This window comes from Phalangium opilio, unplaced genomic scaffold (genome assembly GCF_054372755.1).
Source record: "Phalangium opilio isolate 3A_F unplaced genomic scaffold, DU_Popi_V2 ptg000045l_1, whole genome shotgun sequence".
Taxonomy (NCBI): domain Eukaryota; kingdom Metazoa; phylum Arthropoda; class Arachnida; order Opiliones; family Phalangiidae; genus Phalangium; species Phalangium opilio.
The window spans coordinates 2,211,535-2,225,029 of NW_028324168.1; the positions used below are offsets into that span (position 1 = coordinate 2,211,535).

Sequence of the window (13,495 nt, forward strand, 5' to 3'; positions counted from 1 at the left end):
GTTTTTAATTATTTCGCGCTCAACACAAAGCCAAGCCAAAATTTGATCCAATCAAAAATATTTGGAAAAATTTAATTCGAAACGAAAAAAAAAATCCTTATTAGGTCTTGATTTTTATAATTTATAATTTTCGATTTTTCACAATCAATAACTTTGGTTTTTTTGAAAAAGCACACGCACATAGCTGTAGGTTTTTGATTTTTGATTGATTTTTATTTTTATATCTAAATCGTTTTGTTACGTTTAAATCTAATCTCTACCCACTAAACCAAAAAAAAAAGTTACTAATTAGAGAGAGTAAACTATTCTAATGTTGTATTGGTACCGTCCAAAAATATTTATATTTTGGTTTCAATATTTATTTATTTTTTATGCTAGAGCACTGCATGTATCAATTCTATATTTTTTTAAAATTAATGGTGTGTTTTTTTTAACATAAGCATTTTATATTAAAAAAATAAGATTACGTAGAAATATGAAAAAACAAATTAAACATTGAATTTTTAAAAACAATTAAAATTCAATGTTTTATTTGAATTATAATTTGAGAAAGAACGATTTAATGACGTAACTGTTCTTAAATCTGATTGGTTCAGTTGATAAATAAGCCTCTAAGCTTATTGGTTTAATTAAATTTAACAGATTAATTGTCAATTAAATCGTTGTTTCTCGTAATTTGTTGTATTTTTTTGGAAACAAATGCCTTTTCGTATGATTATATCGCATGCGAGATATGTTTTTTTATTATAAATATATAAATGAAAAATAGATATTTACCTACTTATATAAAATCCCCTCCCCCTAATGTTTTTCTCTGTTCATTTCTACAAAAATCGTACCGTACTGTAATTAACTTCAAAGTTAATTATTAATTATATGTGTTCATCCCTTGATCTGAACTTAACTATAGGTAGAAATGAAAAGAGAAATTTTTAACCAATAGTATAATTTTTTTTTTAGATTTAATATATAGTTTTTTTTTTATATAAATATCTAATTAACTTAAAACAAATTTTTTAAGACGAGATCTCGTTTGCTTTTTTCTTCTTTTTTATGTTTTTGGTTTACCTCTCCATCGCCTTGCTGTGCTTGCTGTGTCATGACTTGTGCTGCCACTTCCTGCCCACAAAAAAATATACAAAAAAAATCGAAAAAACAAAAAAACCTTGACACCTGTCACAAAAAAAAATCGAAAAAAAAATTAATTCCCATCCAAAACTTTCCTGAAACAAAAAAACGAACTTTATAAAAAAAACTCAAAAAATCACCAAAAATTGAAACCTGCCTCTGCATACTAATTAGCCGCACGGGGTCGAGTCTCTGGTCGGCAAGAAGCGCCTTCGTGATCCTGCTGATGACCTCATTTTGGTATTGGCTCTTAGTGCTTTTGCATGTTTAAACAAACAAAAGCTTTGTCAAATTTAATTATTATATATAATTATATTAATTTAGATATTTTAGTAGAACATAGATGTATATACCTATTTATATATACAGTTTTATTAGTGGAAAATATTAGTATAGTCACGAAAATTCGGTGTTTTTAGATCATTTTAGATCTATTTCACTCGTTACGGTTTGAACTGAACCGAATTGAATTGAACACGAGTGGAATTGGTCTATCTATTTTTGAATGCCTAGATGTAACAAATAAAACCCTTTAATTTCTGTAGTTAAACTCGAAAATTACCGTTTTTGCCAAAGTTACAGCCACCCAGGCAATATTAAACAAATATACTTTGAAACTGTAATTTTTGAGGGGTTAAATTCGACCCATTAGTTATAACTAACCAATTGCATTTTGTTTTGAATATGTTAAAGTTAATTCAATTAACTTTGTTTGGTTTCGTGACTACCCTAATGTTTTCGTATTATTATTATTATCATTTCTATATCAGGCTAATTTAATGACAATTAGGTTAATTTTGCATTATTTTTTTATTTTTAAAAATAATTTATTATATATTTTAGATGACAAAAATATGAAGGTTTTTGTTTATTTAAAAAAAAAAAAAAAGAAAAAAAAAACTTGAAGCGGTCTGGGGGCATAGGCATAGGGGTCTTCTTAATTAATTAGTTTTTGAACGCGTTCTTTCGAGTTAATTTAATTAAAATTAAATTAGTATTAGAAGGAAATATATATTCAATGGTGCTCGGAATTAAGGCTTGGGCCGTTCATATGCCTGCTATTTATTTATATTTATATTTAATTTTTAATTTGTTAATCACCCCGGTTCAAATTAATATTTAAAAACAAACCGCCGCTTTTGGTGTTTAAAAAAAGAAGTTAAAGTTTATTTAATTATGATTTATTTTAAATTATAATTAATTAGACTTTAATATAGATTCACGCGAAGTTCGTATTTCTTAAATAACAACCAAAGCAGGGTTAAGGCTGACCATTTTGTGTGTATTTATCAGCTTCAATATTTATTAACCAAATCACGTCGTATTTTCCCCGCCCCCCTTTTTTTTAATTAATTGATATTAATTAATTTTAATTAGACGCTATGCATTTACGAAAGCATGAAATCAAAGCTTCGTATTAAGTAGTTGTTTTATGTTTCCATATTTTAAAACAAAAACAAGTGTCCCAAAGCATGATTGAAAACATTTAGCTTTTTTTATGTTTTCATTGTAGCGGAAGTCTATCGTTAGAAGTGTACTTTTTTAAAATTACTTCTAATAATGGACTTTAGCTCATAGCCAATACCATAATTTTTTTTTTTTCTAAAATATTTTTTTTTTTTTTTTTTTTTCAATTTTTGAAAGCTGACACAATAATTGGCTAGGCTCAACCCTGCATTAAAAAAAATTATATTTAATCGAATAGTTTAGGGTCAAAGGTCAGTTTTTATTATTAGGGTTTAACTGAACGCATATAACTTACGATTATGGGTGCAATTTTTTTATATCGCTTTTTTTCTTAAATAACTATCGGAGAAGAATGATCTCCATTTTTTTATTTTTTTTTCCTTTTAAGTGTCAGAGTCAAGTCGGCACCCCTTACCTATGCTCTCAGCTCCCCACTCACTATACGGTACACATGATTTTTTACAAAAGAAAAAAAAATATTGCAAAAACTTAATTTAAAAAAAATGCTTACATTCAAAAATATATTTGAAACTCATTTCTTTCCGAGTTATTAAACTTGGTGGTGCGATCAGGTTTAAAATCAATTTTTTTTTTATTTATAAAGACAAAGCAACTTAACTACATTATTTTCTTATTTTTTATGAAAGAAATGTGTTTTAAATTTAATTTTTATTCGAAGCATTTCATTAGAAAGTTAATTAATTTAATTCAAGTTTAAAATTTAATTAATGAAATGGTACGAATATTTATAAATTTTTAGTTTAACAATTCAGAAAAAAAGAGAAAAAACGTAAATTTTAATACTGAATTTTTAAAAATTAATTTTAAAGCTTTAATTTACGCCGATTAATTAACGTTATTAATTGAAGAAATATTACTCGGTGTAAATTTAATTAGCGGCTTAAAATATTTAATTGCTTTTTTCGTCTGTTTTTTAGATATCCGCAGAAATGTTCAAATTTTTTAAATCTTAACAATTTTTTTTTCTTTTTTGTATTCCTTGTATCATTTTACCTCCATGTTTAATTGGGTTGGTTTAATTATGATTGGAAAAACAAACAAACACCTACACTTGGAACTCTAAAGGCTTTTCCCGGAATGTCTCCTTATACTAAACGTCCGGCTTTGGATAAGAGCGGTGTACCAGTTTACCAACCTGGTACCGCGGCCTATCAACAAGCCCTGGCCATGCAGGTCCAGCAGCCTTTCGTGCCTGTCTCTTGTAAGTCACTTCTTCTTTTTAACTCCTAACTTTGTGTTGAATTTACATAGATTGCTAAGCCTAATTTGTTTTAAGCCTATTTTTAAATTCTACAATCGTTTTGAAGATAAAAGAGAGTTCAAGAAAGTAACCGAAAAAGCACGTGGATAATCTTTTTCGCGCCAAATTTAAAAAGCACGTGGCTTTCTCGCGCCAAATTGGAAAAGCACGTGGTTTATTTTTTCTTGCGCCAAATCTGAAAGATCTTGTACTACATTTGCACAGACTTCTTAAACTCTCACTTTTTCAATGTGAATATTACCCCTAAATAAATTAATTAAAATATTTACACGATAACCCCAAGAAATCAGAAAGTAGATTAGATTTCTCGAAAAATAGATAAATTTTTGTTACACCTCCGTACTGTATAACTATCTCTAAAATCTTGTCTATATATATCTCTTTTTTTTCCATGAATTCCATGATTTTCCATGACTTGCGCCTCTATCTCTATCTATCTATCTCACAACCTTTTCTTAAAAATCTATAAATATTACAATCCTGGAAATTAAAAAAAAAAAAATCGAATTCACACAAAATTACCTCTGCTTCGCTTGTGAATGAAACCAACAAAAACCCAAAAACAATTCTGTTAAAAAAAATAACTCCAAACCCCGCTTTAAACAAATCGTAAATAATCCGTGCTTAATTAACTATTTAATTAAAATTAAATAATAATTAAAATATTTTTAAAATAATAATAATAATAATAATACCATCACACATGCCTGCAAAAAAACAACCCAAAAAAAAACACCTAAACTTCCCAAGTATCCTTTCGTGCGATAAATTATTTTTCCAAAATTCTATGCTAACCGCATCCGCTGCTTATATATGACCAGCTACCACATCGGGCGCTCTTTCTAACGCTGCTAGCATCCAGTACTGTGACGATAAAGGCCAGGTACTTCTCAAATTCTACCCCACAAAAACACTCCATAAACCCTTTGAAATATTTTTGGTTTTTTTATCACCTAATTTTAATTTTTAAATATTTTATTTTTTTTCCTTCAAAAATCGTCCTATCTCTTTCTCTCTCTCACACACACAAGAATCTGTCTGCGATTCGCTTGCATTTTTGATGAAGATTTCTATTTTCACCTTTTTATTTATTTTATTTTATTATTTTTTCAAATTTTGACTTGTCTTTTTTCTCCAGGGCTTAGCCTAGAGTAGAATTAGTGTAATAGGCATATTTTACTTGCTTTTATATTAAAAAATTGGGCCAATTTGTCCTAGTTGTAGCATGGTTTTCGTATATTAATATTATAAAAGAGTGTGAAAATACAAAAAACCAGGTATATCTTGATACTCTTATCCTGTTAATATTTGGTGAGGGTGTTGCGAAATTGCCGTAAAACGCGAGTTTGTTATTAGCTTATTGCAGACTTGAAAGGAACTTAAAAATTAGGCAATTTTTTCCGAGGGGCCATTCACTAAGGGATTACGCGTAATTTTTAATGAGAAAAAAAAGTCATACGAAATCTGCAGAGTGATTAGCCCCTCATTGGTCTCCATTTCGACTCTGCAATTATTAATGTTTACGAAATAAATGATAATTTTTAAAAAGGGTAAGGGCATCAATAGCGTATATATGAATAACGTAGGTCATAAATTGAACTCGAAAAAAAAATTGCCGGTTTGATGAAATTAGGCCTAAAAATTTAAGATTAAAAATTTTTATTTAAATAAACGACACCGACTTAACTAAATTTTTATCGTTTCCATTTTGTTTCAAATTGCAGTTGCTGGACACCCTGCAAGTTTGCAGAGATTTTAAATCGGGTCAATGCAAGCGGCCACAATGTCGATACGTGCACCTTATTGAAGGTAAGTGCGAACAAGACCTTTTTCAAATTTTTATTTTTTGTTTTTTATTTTTCAAGTATAAATATTTAATAGAATTAATCACTTATATAAACATATAATAGCGGTTTGTCTGCTGTGCTTTAGTATGTTTATTTTGATCACACATGCGCCCGCCGAACATTAACTTTTTTTTTTTTTTTTTTAAAAAAGAAAAACAATGGCTGAGTTTTTGCGCTGGACATACGGTTTTTTTTGTAATGACCATAATATATAACATTTATTTTCTTCAGTGTCGCGCTTAAGCGCTTAAGTATTTTGTGCCACACGCATTTTATTATTTTATTCAATAACCACTAGGTGTTGGATTTTATTTAATATTAATTTCTTTTTGGCATTATTTTAAAAAATTATTTTAATTGGTTAAAATTAAACTTAGTAGATATATATTATTTACGCTTTGGTTTGTGCATAAAGCTATGATTATTTTAGTGTGTTTTCCTTTTTAATTATATTCAATTTTTAATTAATGTTTTTGGTATTTTGTATGGGTGGCTCGTGCACTAAATCGTGCACTGGGGTGCAATAATATTAATCCCGGTTAATTTAGTGTAAAATTAATTAATATTAATAAGGGTTTAGGTTTTACCAATGAATCATTTTTAATACATTTATTGGTAAATTCTTTTAATGTTATTTTTGCACATATAAGCTTAACATAATAGTTTTGTTCGCACCCGGGTTGCAATATTTTTTAAACCCCATTTATTATAATAATTGTAAACTGACATCTAATATTATTCATTAAAATTTATTAATATTTAATATTAAATTTGATAAAAAATAAATAAATAATATTTCGGGATTATGAGCAATAGATGCAAATCCCGGTGGTGTTCGCTGTTTTTTATATAAAAAAATATTAGGTGTTGGTCATATATATTATTTTGCATATGTATACGGAATAATCATTATATTTTGTTTGCACTGTATGGGCTAGCTTATACCGGCTTAATACGGCCCCGCCCCTTTTTTGGCTACCACTTGTTGCTTGGAGCTGTACGTGTATTAATATTTTCGCTTTGCCATGCCGCCATTCTTATTATTATTATTATAATATTATTTTGTAAAATAAGTTTAGTGTGAACTTAACCAAGTGTATATTAACAACCCCCCCCCCCCTTTGGTCGCGTTCAGACTATGTAGAAGTTCTGGATGGCAAAGTGACCGTGTGCAGAGATGCCGTCAAAGGAAAATGCATTCGTCCCCTTTGCAAATATTATCATCTTCCTCTTACGACAAATTCTTCAATCTTTAACGCTCTTCTTTGACGTACGCGTTCACACTAGTCCACACAGTCTACTACTATCTTTTTAAAAATAAAATAAAATATTTTGGGATTTTTGTTTAAGAAAAAAATATATTAAATATAAACTTAAGTTTGTTTCGTCGATGGGACAAAAGAGAAGAAAAAAAAACCACGAAGAAATCTTCGAGCATCGAAAGAATTGAAAAAAAAAAAGAAAACTAATCTGGAACTTACAACTTTATTATTACAAGCGTCGTCCAAAGTTTGTCGTGAAATAATTTTTATTTTAAAAATTTTTTTATTCGGTTAAATAACGGTTTCAGGTCCCCCCTTAATTAATTAATTAAGGGGATTTATTTTAATTAAATTAAATAAAATTAGGACAAAAGGCGTAAGTTTTAGATGATGAGAGATTCTTCTGTGATAGAGCTCCCAAAAAAAAAAATTATTTCTAACTTTAATGTCTTCAACTTTTTCTTTTTAAAATATATTTTAAAACTTATATATAGGGTGGGAATTTATTAAAATTAAATTTGGTCATAAAATATATTTCCAAATAAATAAATAAATGAATGAATTAATAAAGGCACAAGGAATTTGAATCGTAAACAAAATTAATTAGTTTAATCTAGTCAGTTAATTTTTTTTAGTAAATAAATTAGTAGTAATAATAATCGGTACACAAATTATTTTAGATTAGGTTTAAGAAGAAAATTGGATGAAAAAAAAATGTTAGGGAAATTTTTAAATGAGTGCTGAAAATTTACGGACTTAAAGAATGCTCAGTACCGTCTTGTGCCATTGACTCCCCCCCCCTTTTTCTCCCAAAGATTCGGAACCATTTTTAGTTACATTTTTGGGATAAATAAATAAATTTTAAGGGATGGATTTTGTTTGAACACAATCGAACGATTGAGAGAAATAATATGGAGACGAATACTGTGCCTCATACAACAAAATACACCACAAGATAAACAAAAATTTTCTTTTTAAAAAAATATATAAACCAAAATTTTTCATTTAGAAAAATAATAACATTTTTATATTTTTTCCCCCAAATGTTTCTCGGGATTTTTCGAAAATATCGTGACTCCTGCCTAATTAACAAACAACGTAAACAAACAAACAAAATGATAAAATTTCACTATAAAAAAATATGGGCCAAAGATGTGGAAATCTTTTCCAAATGAATGCCCCGCCCAGAAACAAGGAATTAAAAAAAAAATAAAAAAAATTCACAACTTAAAAAAAAAACAATACGAACATTTTTTAATAATGTCGTGAACTTCTAAAACGGTGACCGCTGAAAGAAGAAGATAAGTTTACCAGAAACTATTTAAGTTTAATTAAACGGTCTATGCAATTAATTAAAAAAATACAAACACACTAAATAAATAAACAAAAACAAACTTTACATCGCTGGACCCGCAACCTTTTTTAATTTTAGAATTTTTTTTCTTTTTCTACATTTTTTTTTTTCGTCAGTTTCATAAAAATTTTTGAACTGGAAAAAAATTAATTTTATTTACTTTATCCGGTCTTAAATGGCGTATTGAAAAAGAAACACAAACGAACTAGACCCCGCCCCTGAACTGAGTGTTGAAAAACGTGAATATTGTTGAAAATTGCGAGATTGTATAAAGTTTATTGGATATAGGAAAAATACGTTAAAGTCGTGGAAATTAAGGTTTGGAACAAAAAGAAGGAAATGTGAATTTTTTTTAAAAAAAAAATTCTCGTTACGTCGGTTTTTTTAGTTTTTAAATAGGATTTTTTTTCGTTATTTAGGCATATCTCTCTTGTAAAAAAAATAAATAAATACAATTAAATTTAAATTGATAAAAATTGGAAAGTAAATATAAAATTTAAAAATACTGTTTGGAAATAAAAAAGTAACAAGTTGTCGCGTTGTAAAATGTTTTATATATATATATATAAAAAAAATTCGAAATGACAAAAAAAAATGTTTAACAAAAGTATACCGGTGGTAAATAATATTTAGAATTTGGGTTTTTACGAAGAAAAAAATGGTTATCGATTAAGCTATTGACTAAAGGGTAATTAAATAATAATTAAAGAAATTAGAGGAGAATTAAAATCCAAAATAAAAACTTTTTATATATACACAAAAGAAAAAGAAACACGAAAACATAAAAAAATCTGGGCTTTAAAAAGTAGGACTCATCGCAGTTTTTAATTTTTTTTCGTAATTATTATAATTAATTACGAAACAACTAACTAGTATCGAAGTAACTTAAATAACGTATGCAAAATATAACTATCTTAACTTGAAGTGTATTTTAATTTTATTAGAATTTTATCTTACTCAAAAATAGTGCAAAATTTAAAAACAAAAATAATTATTAGGTCACAGGAACTTTTTTCTACTTTTTTTTTATTTCGTAATATTATTTTTATTTATCAACTTAATTGTTTTTACACACATTACATTAAAACCCGTAAAACCGTACAATTTATCATTATTTTTAATTATTATTCCCGCGAACGTAGCACAGTATAAAATAAAAGCCCCAATTAATAGACTAACAGTGATATCTTCAATTTCCAAATTAAATTGCTATTTTATTTTTTGATAAATTTAAACTTTAAAAAGAAAGATTTAAAAAATTTATCAAAATTTAAAAGATACAATTTTTTCCCGATTCTTAAAAAAAAATAAGCCCAGTAAAAATTTGTATTAAAAAATATTTTACAGAAATAAAAACTAATAAATAAATAAATAAATTTAAGGGAATTCGCGAAAAATTAATTGAGATTAGAAATTTAAAAAAAAAGCCCCTTAAACAAACAAAACTCTATAAAATAAAAACAGGTATTGCAAATCGTGCCTAAAACTGCACTTATTGCTTAAAAAAAAACAGTTAAAAAAAAAACAATGAGATAAACATTTTGGAGCATATATCCTGAGCTTTTGAGATAATAACCAGTTATTAACAAAATAAATAACCATATTAAAAGTTAATGGTGGTTAAAAATTGATTTAAAAAAACATACTGGAAATTTAGAGGACGGTGCTAGAGCTACCGGGAATATATATATAAAAATTGATAAAATGATAAAAAAAAAAACCAAAAAAAAAATTAGTTGTGAAAGATAAAAACAAATTGCCCTAAAAATTGATTGTTTGGATAAATAATTTAATTGTTAGTGTTGAAAAAAACAAAATGATATTTCCCCTTCTCAAAAAACATAAAAAAAAAATTAAAAAAACATAACACATTTTCCTCCATTTACCCTACACGTCTATAATTCTAAAAAACAAAACATTTGTACGGTGCTTTCGGTTCCAAAAAAAAAAAACAATTAAGAAAATACAAGTTAAGTAAAAAAACATGTGATACCACTTTGAGAAGTAACCAATTAACCTTTATCACTTCTAATTCACCTAAATTTAATTACAATTAAATTTAAAACCCTTAATATATATATATACCCCCTTTACACACCTTTCCCCACACTTAAATACAATTAATTTTGAATTTAAACCCATTTTTTAAATTCTTTAATAACCTTTTTCGGTAAAAGAAAAAAAAATAAAACCAAGAAAAATACACTTTGTGCCATTTTTAGGGAAATATAAAACCTTCGTACTATATTAACATACTCGTAAAAAAAAAAAATACAACCAAGAAAATTAAATATGCACTAAAATACAAAAAACATGGATTTTAGAATAGAGCCCACTATTGTTACGGTGAAATTTGTGAATGATAAAAACAATACAAAGAAATGAAAAAAACAAAAACTATTCTACAAAATTAAATTTGCATATATTAAGATATTAAAAAACATACAAAAAAAAACAAACAAACCAAAGGTGTTTAGTGGAAAAGATTAAAAAAACAAAATACTTAGGGATTAAAAAAAATTAAGTTTTAATTAAGGTAAGAAAAACAAGATTTCCTAATTTTTGCTTTTTCTAAAAAACGAAAAATATTTAAGGGAAAAAATGGAAAAAAATACAAAACTTTTTGTCTCATATATTATATAAATATATATATAAATGTGTCCATTTTAACTGTAAAACCAAAATTCCTCTCCTATTCTTAACGATGCTTGGAAAAAAAAACCAAATATTTAAAAAAACAAACGATATAAAAGTACACGTGAAAAATCCGCCCCAAAAATTATTTAAAAGAAAAAAAAACAAACGAAAGTGGTTTAAAAACTTATATCCGTCTATATTAACAAATAACAATATTTCATCACCGAGTTTTTTGGATAATTATTTTTTCCCCCGCTTAAAATAACGAATTTAAAAAAACAAAAATGAGCGTAGCCATAAAAAAAACGAAGATAACAACTAAAATACATAGAAATAAGCAGTTAGTTTTGTAGCTATGAGAAAAAACAACAACAACAGCGTATAGCGTTAATTAACTATTAAGAAAGTTGAGTGTAATTTAAGGTTGTTTTTTTTCCTCCCTTTGATGAAATATCCTCCATAAAAAAAAACCATTTAAAAAACAAAATATACCATATATTTGGTCTGTGATGAGTCGATATATATATATAAAAAGTTCCTTCTTAATACTATGATAAATATTTGAGTTAAAATATAACAATGGCGGCCTTTTTTTAAATGATAAAAAATAAAAACAAGAAAATTGTTAAATTTGTTTTTTAAATGAAAATTCAATATTAAATAATCAGGTATATATAATAAAATAAACAATTTATATTTCCCCCTCATTTAATTAGATTTATGTATTAATTATTTTGTAGAATATCTCAGCGATTAAAAAAAAAAAACACAATAAGATTTTAGGTATAGTAAAACAAAATATACCTTTGTGGCCTATTTAAATTTTTTGTTTTTTTTGTATTTTCGATATAAAGAGAATGATAAGAGGAGAGGTTCCATGAGTTCGTGAAAAGTCAGGTTATTTGATTGGTTAAATAAAAAAAAATGTGATTATGTGGTCACAAAAAAAAGAAAACAAACTCTAGGTTCGTACGCCAATTAAATGTAATAATTAATTAAGGAAAGACCCTTCCTTGACTTTGATTTAATTAAAATAAACATAAGAACAAACATTTTTACTATATTACATGTTTTTTTTTTGTTTTTTTTTTTCGTTTAACATATGTATAAATTTTTAAATGTGAAAAAAAAATACTTTTTTTAAATAATTAATTAATTAAGAATTAATATTATCTAAATAATACGCTGAGTATTCGTACCTCATTCACCAGAATCAAAAACAAAAGTTTTTTTAATGTAAAAGTTTCTTCCTTTTTTTTTGAGAACAAGTGTTAATTTTAAAACATGGTATTGTAATTTTTTAAATAATGTTTTTTCCTTCCTCTCTCCATTAACTAAAAAAAAAACAACAAAATACAGTGTCCTTATAATAAAAAATCCATCTTTTTTGAATTGGTTTTTAACTGGGAATTATTATATATATAAAAAAAAATAAATAGAATAGTAAAAATCAATATTGTTTATATTTTTAGTTATACAAATAAATAAAATAAAATAAATAAATAAACAACGTCTGTATATGGTATATAAATATATATGAAAAAAATACATAACAGTGACGTCAGACAAATACATTTTTTATGTGATACAACATTTAATTCCTGTATGATAAAAATACACGTTGGGTGCCATTATTTGAATTTTTTTTTTTTTTGTTATAAAAAGTTGAATTTTTTCTCTCTCTTTTTTTTTAATGTGTAAAAAAAAAACAACCAGTGTGAAACAAACATAACAATTACCCCCATTATAAGTTCTAAACTTATTTAGTCCCCAAACTACCACTTAGTAATAAATAATAAACAAGCATAACTCCCAGTGGCCAGGTTTGAAAAAAAAAATAAATAACAAAAGTTAAAAAAATAAATAAATAAATAAATAAATACAACCCATGTCGAATAATTGACGAATCCCTTTTTGTGTTTAGTGTTATTGTAAAATTACACTCTAGTATTCCTTAAATATTACAACAAAAAACCCATTCATTATCACAATTTTTAGAACTAAAAAAAAAAAAACAAGAAATTACGAATAAACAAACAATATCTTATTAATAACCCCACCCCTTTATTAAGTAATCAATTTCATTCATTCATTAATTAATAAATATAAAATAACCCCGTACCAATAAACTAAAAAAAAAAAACAATTTATCCATTTAAAGATAAAAATAAAAAAAACTAAATCCTAATAATTTCTTTCATATTTTTTATTTTTAAATAAAAAAAAACAAATTGAATTTCTCATAATATTTGGGAATAATATTGTGCCTCAGAAAGATGGAAAAATTAAACTTAAGGAGTGTATAAAAATTAATTATTAAAAAAAAACAAAAATGAAATCCAACAAAAAATAAATAATCGAAGGTTTATAAATTAATTAAAAAAAAAAAAAGAAATACCCTCGGAAAATATTGTCAGAGTCATATTGTCTTTCTTTTTTATGTCTGTTTGTACATTGTATGTTATTATCATAAGAGAAAACAAAAAAAAACATTGCTCAAGGAGCAGATTATTATTAT

General features: G+C 26.0%; 1 protein-coding gene across 1 annotated transcript in view; it reads left to right on the plus strand.

The window, feature by feature from the left end:
• The window catches only part of mbl (splicing regulator muscleblind), a 128,815-nt gene extending 116,186 nt beyond the window's left edge, over positions 1 to 12,629 (plus strand). The window contains 6 exon segments of the mRNA XM_089837748.1: positions 1,303 to 1,368; positions 2,984 to 3,040; positions 3,682 to 3,817; positions 5,602 to 5,610; positions 5,612 to 5,686; positions 6,860 to 12,629. Of these exon segments, the coding sequence (XP_089693874.1) occupies positions 1,303 to 1,368; positions 2,984 to 3,040; positions 3,682 to 3,817; positions 5,602 to 5,610; positions 5,612 to 5,686; positions 6,860 to 6,993 (477 nt within the window). The 3' untranslated portion in view covers positions 6,994 to 12,629.
• Positions 12,630 to 13,495: the final 866 nt, after the last annotated feature.